The following is an 11,974-nucleotide window of genomic DNA, read 5'->3' as shown; positions in this document are numbered from 1 at the left end:
GAACACTGGTCTATATATTGTAGATCCAAGGTCAGTTGGACATCCCCATCCCCCTGACCACTGACCTAGGCTTGGCCTCAAGGGTGGGTACTATTGGTAGGTGCAGTTACACTTGCAGGGAGAGTCACGATGCGATGGGTTGGTTTGCCTGTTTTGTGTCAGTCCTGGGGTGCTGGGTCTGACTTTGAGCTTTTGACCTTCCTCACCTTTGTTCTGCTTGCTCCCCTCCTCCTCTACCCTCTTCACCTCTGGAACCAAGGTGGCAGCACCCCTCCGGGCATCACTGCACCAGCCGTGCCTAGCATCCCGTCCCCCATTGGGGTGAACGGCTTCACTGGCCTCCCCCCGCAGGCCAACGGGCAACCTGCTGCGGAAGCTGTGTTTGCCAATGGCATCCACCCCTACCCAGGTAAGCACATGAGGTGGCCCTTCCTCTGTCCATTCTGCTCCTGCCCTCGCTACTTCAGCTGGGAATGTGTAGTGTGGCCCCCTGTGTCTTGGTAGGACCCATAATGAGAGCACAGAGAGCCATCCTCTTGCCCTCCCTGATGCCACAGAGAAGACCAAACTCCCGTCCCTGGGGAGGGGCAAGTCTGCCGGGAGAGAAAGGATCCTTTTCTGCCATTCTGCCGGGAGAGAAAGGGCCAAAAAGAAAAGAAGAGAGCAGTTGTACAACCAGGCAGAGGATAGTAACTACAAGTTAATTTCCTTTTTTCAGTTTTTGGCTTTTAGGGTTACACCCAGCAGTGTAACACCCAGGGGTTGCTCCTGGTTCTGCACTCAGGAATTACTCCTGGCGGTGCTCTGGGGACTGTATAAGATGTAGGGGATTGAACCCAGGTCTGCCGCCTGCAACGCAAACACCCAACCCGATGTACTGTCGCTCTGGTCCCACTGCAAATGAATTGAGTGTGAGTCGGACCCATCACAGGTGAAGGCACTGAAGCTAAAGGGGTAGTCCTGTGGAGAGCTAAGGAGAAAAGACTCAGGAAGAGATGGTCTTTTAGTGGGCAGGAGCCAAGCAGGTCCCTTGGTGACATAGCCTTGTTCAGTACCACGGACAGCTCCAGGGCTTCCTGACTGCCTGAGGAAGCAAGAAGCCTGTTGCTGACTCACCTTGGTTCAGGAAAGTCACGGAGGTAACCCCTGAGCTAGAGCCAGCCCTGATTCACCCCGTTCTCTCGGCGTTAGCCATGCTCTTTGGCGAGGGCGAATCTCTCGTTGGTCTTGAGGAGGAAGGACAGACAGAGCTGTACCTTAGGCCAAAGCCCTTGAGCCAGGGGCTGTGGAGTAAAGCCGCCAAGAAAGCCGTTCTCCTCAGCGGGCACACGGTGCAATGACAGAGTCCCCGTAAGCACGGGGAAGTGCACAGGCTACTGGAGAGCGGACATAAGCTGTGCCCCGGAAGCCAGGGCACACAAGGGCAGGATGTGGACATAAGCTGTGCCCCGGAAGCCAGTGCACACAAGGGCAGGATGCGCGCTAAGAAGGAAGGCTGCCCACAATCAGGCCATTGCAGGGAGGCTAGAGATGCTTGAGGAAGAGCCTCTCAGGAGACTTAGTGGGGAGGCAGCGGAAAGGTGGGTCTGACAGTGGGGGATGGAGCACAGAGGCAAGAGGGGCCTGCCTGGTGGGACAAGGAGGATAAGGAGCTGCCCCCCCCTCAGCCAGAGCTGTGCTCTCCACTGGTGCTTATCGATGTGCACCCAGATTTTGTAAACCACAGGAGTTTGACTTCAGGGTCTCCAGAGAGTCCCAGATGTGAGGAGAACCCCCAAGCCCCCCCAGAAGCAGAGATGCCCAGAGGACAAGTTCCTGATGTTGGTCGTAGGGTGCTGCTTGCCCTTGTCCCTTGCTCACCCCACAGCTCACCCCTCAGAGAGGCCCGGAGCATCTGGGGGTGGAAGGATAAAGCCCTCCAGGGGGGCAGTGGGCACTGGAGGCAGGGGAGGGACTCTCAAGCTGGAGGCGGGGGAGACCCCGGCATTCTCCAGCCCGGGGCTCCTCCCTGCCAGCCTCCTGAGTTGGGAGATAGAGTCCCTGGCACATCTGGGTGGTTTTATCCCCCCTGCACTCCCCGCCCACCCACCCCAGCCCTCTTCTGCCCACAAGCCCATCTGGAGCTCTGGATTTTGACAAACCTGTTCCTTTCCCACCCCCACTAGCATCTGTGAACTATTTCCCTCTCAGAATTTGGAAATGTTTCGCTCCCCCCCCATTTGTAACAATCTGCCACATCCCATAAACAATTCTCTGCCAGAGCAGGAGGGAGGGAGGCAGGGAAGGAGGGAGGGAGGGGAGGAAAGGAGAAAAGTAGTACATTAAAAAAAATTAATTTACCATCTTTAAATGCGGAGTTTGGAGCTGCCGTAATGAGCGAGATCCTTCAAAATGTTCTCTCTCTGGCAGTTACTAATGAGGTCATTAAGCAGGGGTCTCCGAAAGGGTTCTCTCCACTCTCGAGCCCCAGGGAGCTTCTCTCTTCTCTCCCAGGTCCGCAGGACCGGGTCCAGCACACAGTGTGGCCACGAGGGTCACATGGACCCTTGCAGAGATATTCAGGCCACTTACTCCCACAGTCCTGATGGTGCAGTGCTTGCTGGGCACCGTGCTGGGCATGTGGGGACAGTTGGCACCGGGCAGAAGACTATGATACCTTTTTCTGATTTGTGTCAACGCCTGAGATGACTGTGCAGCCAGGAAGGCCAAGAGGGCAGCCGGACAGGGCTCTCCATCTGGTGTGTGATGGTGGAGGCACTAGGAGAGAGGGGTTAGGAGAGAGAGACGCCCCATTCCCTGCTGGGCACCCAGGCTCTTGTCCCGCAGAGTCCAGGCACAAAGGGACCTGCTCCATGGCCAGTGCGTCTGCTCTGCAGTTGCCCACTTGGAGCAGAACCCCTTGGGCCCGTCTTCCCTGCTCGGGTCTGGCTGTCTCGCATCACCTGTGCCTCTCTGCGTTTTCCCTGGCTGCTCTGAGACCCGGGGGCTGTTGTTCGTGGCAGGTTACTGAGAAAGTCCCGGCTGAGCACTCTTGCAGTGTGGGAATTTTTCCTGGTCTCTAAGCCTCCTTGCTTGGCTCTGCAGTGCGCTGGCCCGGCCCGGCCCGGCCCACGAGGCAGATAGACTCTGGCGGTTCTCATTATGCCCTGCTTGTCCAGTTCACCCACCTGTGCCCACAGCAAAGGAGGCAGAAGCCGACTTGCCTGGGCGCCTTCTGTCTCTGGACCTCCCCTTCCTCTCCGGCTCCCCCCCCCCCGCCCCCTCAGGCCTCGCTCTATGGCCAAGGGTGTCGCCAGTATGGCCGAGCTGAATGCAGAAGACCTCATGTCCTGTGCTTTCTCCTTAAGGAGGAAGGGGGTCCTTCTCTTTGAGTAGCTGTGGGTGAGGGGGGCTGTGAGGACCAGCAAGGGCCTTTCTCCCACCCAGTGTGGATCTGTCCCTGATTTCTGGCAATGGGTGAGGGGAAGACCACCCTCCTGCTGCCTCCATTTCCCTGCACCTGAGGCCCTCCCTGCTGTCTTCCCGGCTCTTCCCAGCCTGGGCGAGCTGCACCCCGCACCTCCCATCCAGGGGGACACCTTTCCCCCCTGGCCTGGCTAGAGACGGGGAAGCCCCGGGAGGGTTTGAGCACCTGGAGATGTGGCACCTCAGGTCGTCAGCACGGCAGCCTTTCCGTGGGCACGGTGTCGGGGGAGGGCTGGTTCAGGTGGGCACCACTGACCTCTGCCCCGTTGGCTCCCCCGCAGCGCAGAGCCCCACCGCGGCGGACCCCCTGCAGCAGGCCTACGCTGGAGTGCAGCAGTATGCAGGTCGTTAGTACCCACGGGTCCCGCCCGGACAGGGGACAGGGGACAGAGGGAGGGCCGGGCGGGGGGAGGGGCTCCACCAGCTGCCATCTCTGCAGGCCTCCTGTGCTGAGGCCCTGGGCCCTGGGGGTGGGGGGTGGCCAGCCAGGCGGACTGAGCTCAGAGCTCACCCTGCAGCTCTGCACTTTGAGGCCGGGTTTGCCCTCCCCGGGGCTCCCCCCAGGGCCAGGGTGCATCCCACCACTCACCCGATGGTGCGGTCAGACCTGGGCAGCACAGAAGCCCAGGGTGGGGTGTGGAGGAAACCCAGGAGGGGAAACAGTTTCCCTGCCTGCTCCCCCAGCCACCCACAGGCTGGGGTGATGGGAGCCCGTGGGCGGGGAATGGGGGCAGGAAAGACAGTGTGGAGGCAGCAGATGGCCCTGGTCACAGGGGGAAGAAGGGAGCCCCACAGGCTGTCAGCCACACTGCCGCCCTCTCTTCCCCTGCTAGGAAACACACATCCGTACCGCATGCACACGTGCATAGCTGGGTGGCAGGCACATGTCCATAGATAGGGGACACACAGATATTCACACCAATGCCCATCACGGCCCCGCTGGCCACTGCCATCTCCGTCCTCGCTGTTTGCAAAGGCCATCGATGTCTCCCTGACCCCTGAAGCTGAAGACTGTCCCTCCCCCCCCCCACCCCGCTTATTCCCTAGGGAGCGGGTCAGACCCAGGAGGTGGCCTTGGCCCACTTCTGACCCTTCCCAATTGTACACAGAAAACCTCAGGTGGGTCCAGCTCAGCCCTCTGTCCCTGCAGCCCTCCCTCTGGCAGGGTCCTCGGGACCAGGCCCACCACTTGGTGACTCCCTCCCTCCCACCCTGCACCAGCCAAGTGCCAGTGAGGGCCGGGGAGCCAGGCAGTGAACCTCAGAAGGGAGTGGGGCTTCACAGTGCCGTGGACATCCTGGGCAGGGCAGGGCCACCGATGTTTTTAGTGACCTGGTATTAGTCACACACATGCCCAGCCTGTTGTTTCAGATTAAACACACACACTTATGTATGCACATACACACACATTTTCATTTTCCTTCACTGTTACACACTCACCTCATCTTCACTGGGTGCTTTTCCTTCACTGTTACACACACACACACACACACACACACACACACGCATGCACACGCACACGCACGCACACTGTGTGCCTTTCCTTTACTGCTCCTGAGATGTGGCTTGTGCTGCAGTGCCGGGCGGACCCGTGCCATTGACTGCTCTGCTTTTCCTGCTGCGCACTGACAGTTCTCTCTTTCTTCCTGCCTCTCACCGTGTCTCTCTCCGTGTGGCTGTCGCCGTCTCTCGCTCTTGCCTCTTCTCTTTGGCCCTCCAGCCGCCGCCTACCCTGCTGCCTATGGTCAGATAAGCCAGGCCTTCCCTCAGCCGCCTCCAATGATCCCCCAGCAACAGAGAGAAGGTGAGTCTGCGAGCCGGGGCGCCCACGCCCCTCCCCACCCCCTCTCTCTTCACGGAGCTGCTCTCCTGGGCCTGGGGCGGGCTGTGGCCTTGGGGAAGTGACCACCCTGGTGAGCTGTGCTGAGGGTGAGGAAAGATGGCAGGGTCCTGAGGGGCAGTGCGTTCCTAGCCTGGAGCTCTGCAGAGCAAAGCCGTGGGTGGGCAGGCGGAGGGGCCCGGGAGAGGTGAATCCTGAGGGTTTCCCCCGCTTGCATGGATAAGATTGGCCAATGCAGAGAGAAGGAAGGAGGCATGCTTTGGGCTGGTAGGCAGTTAGACCAGCGGCTTGTGGACAGGAAGACACAGTGGTCCCAGGGCAGGGCTGAGTGCAGGGACTGCCCCAGAGCAGGCCTAGTGGAAGAAGGGCACGCGAAGCCATGGCCAGGGGCCTGCCGTGAATAGGGTAGGGCAGGCCAGTGGGACTCAGGCCAGGGAGGCTCATAAAGGCCTTCATGACGCCCCCAGTCAGACCCCAGAGATCCTCAGGCACTGGCCAGGCCAGCTCACCCTGGGAGACTCATGGTCTGTCCACAGAGAACTTGTTTTGAGGGGCTCCTGTGGTCTCCAGATAGCTATGGCCGACCCTCCGGAGGCAGTGAGGTCATTCAGTTGAGGAGAGACCCTAAGAGGTCAGCTGGCTGGACACGTGCTGAGGGCCCGGCCGAGCAAGTCCTTCCGGGTCCGATGCCTGGGCCTTCTCTTCCCCCAGCCCTGGTGTCCTTGCTTACGAGGTGAGGCCAGTGGCACCTTCCCCAGGAACCTGTGAAGGCCATGCTGGCTCAGGTGTGCCCCTCTGCGTGGATTTCCTGCCATGCGTGTGGCCCTCTCTTTACTAACTGGGCACCTGCCAAAGCTGTCCCAGAGGCTGTCTGGCCCCCTGCGCCTGCACTGGGTAGCTCCTGAGATCTCTACTACCCCATGCCCCGGGGAGGAGCCCGGAAGGGGCGCACAGGCCTGGGATCTGGAGTCTCCAGGAGTCTGTCCTAGGCCCAGATGAGCCATGCCCACAGTCCTTCCTCCTTTCTGGGGGTGGGGTTGCCACTTGCAGTCAGTCCACCCAGTGCCAGGGTTTGAATAGACAGCCCCTACGAGCAATGCCTTGCAGCTGCTGGAGCCTGCCCCCCGACATTCCATTGGGCTTCCGACTGATAACCCTAATTCTGAGCATTCCGAATCACTCAGCCTGTGGGATCAAGGTACTCAGCCCTGATACACACAAAGAAACACACACACACACACAGAGCTCCCCTGTCCCCCCCCCACACACACTCAGAGCTCTTAGCCACACACACACACACACACACACCCACACACACACACACACAAACATACTAAGAGCTCTCAGCCCTGCCACATACATAGACACATACACACAGAGGTCTTAGCCCTGCCACATATGCACACACAAACACACACACATACACTCAGGGCTCTTAGCCCTGCCACACACACACACACACACATATATACACACTCTCAGAGCTCTCAGCCCTGCCACATATACACACACACACACACACTCAAGGCTCTTAAAGCTCTGCCACATACACACACACACACATATACACTCAAGGCTCTTAGCTCTGCCATACACACACTGAGGGTTCTTAGCCCTGTCACACACATATTACACACACACATACTCAGAGCTCTCAGCCCTGCCATGTACACACACACACACATATACACACATACAACTCAGGGCTCTTAGCCCTGCCACACACACACACACACACACATGCACACATACAAACACACTAAGAGCTCTCAGCTCTGCCACACACACCACACACACATACACTCAGAGCTCTCAGTTCTGCCACATACACACACACACACACAAATGCACTCAGAGCTCTCAGTCCTGCCACATACACACACACACACACACAAATGCACTCAGAGCTCTCAGCCCTACCACATACACACACATATGCACACACACACACATACTCAGGGCTCTTAGCCCTCACACACATACACAAACATAGAGCTCCCAGCCTTGCCACATATATCCCACATACACACACACACTCAGAGCTCTCAGCCCTGCCCCCCCGCCCCCACACACACAGGGCTGTCAGCCCTGCCATATACACACAGGCTCTTAGCCCTGCTACACACATCTCTCTCTCTCTCTCTCTCTCTCTCTCTCTCTCTCTCTCTCTCTCTTTCTCTCTCTCTCTCTCTCTCTCTCTCACACACACACACACACACACTGAGGGCCCTTAGCCCTGCCACACACATATCACACCCCCCCCCAGGGCTCTTAGCTCTGACACACACACACACACACACACACACACACACACACACACACACACACACCTCTCTCCAGGCCAGTGCTACTCCAGTGAACACACAAGACTGGCCCTACCAATCGCCTTAAACGCTGCCCCCCATGCTCCTTTTGGCCTCTGAGCTGCTGCAGTCCTTCCCCCCCGCCCCCCACCCTCCACGTGCCCCAAGTCTAGACCAGACCCTGGGAGGTTTCCCACGGGTGCCCCCATGGTCCCTGACTGCAGTGCCCGTGTGGATGCATCACCTGGGGAGGAGAGCTTGGGTGGGGGACCATCGGCTGAGATGCCCACAAAGCCACAGCACACGCAAGGGGGAGGCGAGCTGGCAGGGGTCCCCAGGCAGGCTTGGGGGGCTCTGAAGGAGGAGGTCTCAGCACTTAGAGATGGGGCGATAGGGGTGGCTGGGGGCAGAGCAGAGGCGGGTGCTGTCCAGCAGGAGGTGAACCTGGGCCTGGAGGACTGGCTGAGGGTGGTGGGTGCCTGGCCAAGCTGGGTCCACAGCGTTGCCACGGCACAGCCAAGATGGAAGGCCGGATTCCTGCACCCAGGGCTGGCCGCTGGGCTGGAGAACCTTCTCTGGTCTCTGCGCTGGGCCTAATGGCACGCTACCCCGAAGTCTGCTGTGCCCCTCACAGTGTGGCCCACCTCTCAGACTCCCGAGCCCACTGTCCTTGGTGCCCAGGGAGGCCGCGGGGTGGGGTGGTCACCGAGGCCCCTCTGGGCCTCCAGCTCCCGGTCACCTTCTCTCCGGAGGCTGGGTGGGAGCTGTGGGCTGCAAAGGCAGGGGTGTGGCCGGGCCTTGGGAGCCAGAGGAGACGACACGCAGCCTCCCTCGCTGTTGGGGTGAGGGGGGCAGGTGGTAGGCCAGGGCAGGGACGCCCCTCTTACAGGATGCGGCAGATGCTGCCCTCGGGGCTCTCGTGCCTTCAGAGCAAACCCCATCACGCTGCTCGAAGAACTTGACCTTGGAACAGGGCCCCAGGTTCAAAACAGGATCAGCCTGGGCCAGGCGAGACGGAGGGTGCTGGCCGAGTCTGTCCAGCCCAGCTGGAAATGAAAGCAAGCGCAGAGGAAGCGACTCACACCCAGAGTTTGAGGAGTGGATTCAGGAGCACCCATGGGAGAGGGCCTTAGGAGAATCAAGGCAGAGGGCGGCTTCCTGGCAACCTTAGGGGACGCATCTACTTAGGGTCACGTTCCCAGAGCATGGCCCCGGGGCACCCGGCCGGTTGGAGTGGCCTGGAGAGGGAAGGGTCTCCGGAACTTGGCGGGGTCCAGTAGTGGGGCCCCTGGGAGTGGGTGAGTGAGCGTGCTTGCGCCGGTTCTGAACGCGCCGCCGTCAACTGGCAGTGGGCCTGGACCAGCAAGGGGCAAGTGGCATAGGCCAGCGGAGTCTCGACTGTGGCTGTGAACCCAGGGGTGGAGGTAGAGGTGGCGGAAGGAGGAGAGTAAGGGCCAAGGAGAGGAAAGAAAGGCAGAACGCAGAGCGCGCCCTTTGCTCTGGACCAGGGAGCCGGCAGGGGCCGGCTATGGAAGCCTTAAGGCGCACCGGCCGGCAGCCAGGCCTCCCAGCCGTCCTTCTCGGAGCTCCTTCACCTCCCACAGCCTCTGAGGAGGCATTTCCCCCGGTGGCCCCCCAGACAGAAACCACCACTGGCAGGAACACAGGTCCGAGGCCGTGGGTGCCACAGTCTGAGGTAGCAGGAGAGAGACCTGTGTCTCAGAGAGATTTCCCTCTCAGAGTTGACACGGAGCGTCTCGGTCTTCGGCAAAGAAAAATATCAACATTGGCTCTTGGGAAGCCCAGAAACTCCCAGTCCCCACAGCATTGGGGGTACCGAGGTGATGACAGACTGGTAGAGAGCCGGAGGCAGGTGACCTGGGCCCGTCCCCCGATTTGGTGTGTGACTTTAGGCAGGTGACCTAGCCTCTCTGGGCCTCCGTGTTTTCATCTGTCAAGTGGCGGGTGACAGCCGTCCTGGGCGTCGCACCGTGGGGGGGCTCTCCCGGCCCGGGCTGGCTGCTGTCCTGGCTGATGGCTGTGCCTTCTGCAGAGCCCCTCTTCGGAGGGTGAACCTTGGCGTCTGCCTTCAAGAGCCGGGCCGAGTGTGAGGTTGAGGGCAGGGGAGAGTGAGGCCACAGGGCACCAGATGGGGCTGTAGGCCGGGTGGGGGGAGGGTGGGCCTGGCCTGCTAGGACGCTTCTCACCAGGGGCAGAAGGGGGCCACCTCATTTCCATGGCACCACAGAGCCTGGCTTCCTCCCACCCACTCATCGGCTCCATTCCCAGCGTGGCCAGGCACCCCGTGGCAGGCCCCTTTTGCAGAAAAGGCCCCCGAGGCACAGAGAGGTTCCGTGACTTGCCCCAAGGGCAGGGCTCAGCGGCGCCCACTCTCCCGTGGCTGCCTTGGATCTTGGATGAGGACCCCCCTCCCCTCCTAACCTTGCCCCCCACCCTCCCCTGCTGCTGCTGCCTAACTCGCTCACCTCTCCTCTGTCTCTCTCTTCCCCCTCCCCCCGCCATCCCTCCCCCGCCCCACCCCCTCCCCTCACCGCAGGGCCCGAGGGCTGTAACCTGTTCATCTACCATCTGCCCCAGGAGTTTGGGGACGCTGAGCTGATGCAGATGTTCCTCCCTTTCGGTAATGTCATCTCCTCGAAAGTGTTTGTGGATCGGGCGACTAACCAAAGTAGATGCTTTGGTGGGTAAAGATAACACACCAACTAGCTTCACCTAGGACAGGGCGGATTTGGCACCAGTTTTACCAGTGTCCAGTGTCCAGCTGCTTTTCCTCTGCCCCCTCCCATCGCCCCTGCCCCTTCCCCACCCGGGTGCTCCCGAGGGCCCAGCCTCCTCCTCACCCCTTCTCACTCCCACTGTGCTTTTGGCTTCTTAGCGTTCCCTTTCCACTCCACCTACTCCCCACCCGCCCACCTCGCAGCCCAAGAGTGAGGTTCCTCTCCCCAGAAGGAGAAGGGGGGTGGTGGCCCTGGCAGGGTGGCGGGGGCAGGGAGCAGCTCAGCCACACCCATTCTCCCAGGGCTCTCTTTTCTCCTGAGCGGAGTGATCGCTCCAAGCCCCGCCTGAGCCTGGGTTACGCCCCGCCCAGGCCCCTCCCCCCGCCTGCCCCCTCCCCCCCTCCCCGCTGCTCTGCCCACCTCTCAGCCCTGCCCCTGCCCCCTTCTCTGTCCGCCCCACTCTCTGCTCCCCTCCCGCTGCCATCCAAAGAACCCTCCCTCCCTCTCCACCCCCTCAGGCCACCAGAGTCACCTTGGTGAGGAGTCAGAAAGAGGAAGCCGGTCCTCAGGAAGGCTCAGCCCCAACTCAGCTGCGAAACAAGCTGCCCTGCAGAGCAGGTCTGCCAGGCCCCGAGAGTGAGCGCGAGGGAGGCAGGCGGCCGTGTGGGGACGGGGCAGGAAGGGACAGTGGACAGGGTTAGGGGGGCTGGGGGGAGACAGGCCATGGTCCGCGAATGAGGAGGCAGGAGAGAGGGGAGTCGAGCAGAGCCCAGCGGTGAGGGAGGGTCTGTGCGGGAGGGGCCCCTGAGGACGCCTCTAGGAAGGGAGAGGGGACTAGGGAGCAGCCAAGCGAGCTGTTAGATCCCGTCCCAATCACAGTTGGCTGAGGAGTTCTGCTGAACCGCGGGGGCGTTCCTGGTGTAAGTATGTCCCGAATGTTTCGTGCAAGATTTGGGATATACTCATACTGAAAAGCTGTTCCTTATTTGTCTGAAGTTTCTGTTCCACTGGACCCCTGGGTTCTGGCCGGCCGGAAGCCCACCTCACTTCCCCACCTCTCTCCCACTTCCTCTGAAGTCCCCAGAGAGCCCCAAGGAGACCCTCCCCCCACCTGAATCAGTCAAGCCGTGCAGCACCCCCAGGCACAGAACAGGTGCCTCCTTCACCCAGGTCACCACTGGGAGGTGCTGTAGGGGTGAGGGCTCCAGAGCACTTGTGACGGAGGTTCTGGTTTGCAGAACCACTCTCCAGGACCCTGAGCACCTTCCAGGCAGCAAGTCACCTGAGCCACACCTGTCTCCTTGGGTAGGGGACAGCAAAGCCAAAGGCAGAGCTGTGCCCCGAGCCTAGTTAGCGATGTGTGTGAAAACACAGCACCAGCTGTGTCTGCTCTCTGCAGGGCCCCCGGGTCTTCACCCACACGAGAAGCTGCCTGTACCCCAGCAAACTCCCCTGCCGGCCAGGCTGTGTCCTGCGGCACCCCTGGTGCCCCGGCATAGGAGGCTCCTGAGTTGGCCAGACTCCCCCATCCCTGAGCTCATTTCAGTTCTTGAGTGGGGAAAGGCCTGGCCCGTCTGTTTCTAGAAACCACCCCCTGTTCCCGCCCACTCTGGCTCTTCCAAAACACA

At 60.6% G+C, this 11,974-nt stretch overlaps 1 protein-coding gene across 50 annotated transcripts in view; it reads left to right on the top strand.

The window, feature by feature from the left end:
- CELF4 (CUGBP Elav-like family member 4) overlaps window positions 1-11,974 on the top strand; it is a 272,313-nt gene that overhangs the window by 250,267 nt on the left and 10,072 nt on the right. For 13 of the 50 annotated variants that reach the window (XM_055125375.1, XM_055125378.1, XM_055125377.1 and 10 more), the window contains exons 8-11: window positions 260-409; window positions 3,747-3,812; window positions 5,186-5,269; window positions 10,166-10,249. In XM_055125375.1, the coding sequence (XP_054981350.1) occupies window positions 260-409; window positions 3,747-3,812; window positions 5,186-5,269; window positions 10,166-10,249 (384 nt within the window). Of the gene's footprint in view, window positions 1-259; window positions 410-3,746; window positions 3,813-5,185; window positions 5,270-10,165; window positions 10,310-10,864; window positions 10,965-11,974 lie in introns of all 50 variants that reach the window. The other 37 variants (XM_055125368.1, XM_055125364.1, XM_055125363.1 and 34 more) reach the window with 8 other exon arrangements.

This window comes from Sorex araneus, chromosome 2 (genome assembly GCF_027595985.1).
Source record: "Sorex araneus isolate mSorAra2 chromosome 2, mSorAra2.pri, whole genome shotgun sequence".
In the NCBI taxonomy this organism is placed as follows: Eukaryota; Metazoa; Chordata; class Mammalia; order Eulipotyphla; family Soricidae; genus Sorex; species Sorex araneus.
The sequence above is the reverse complement of the archived record's forward strand: the minus strand, read 5'-3'. Positions and strand labels throughout refer to the sequence as shown.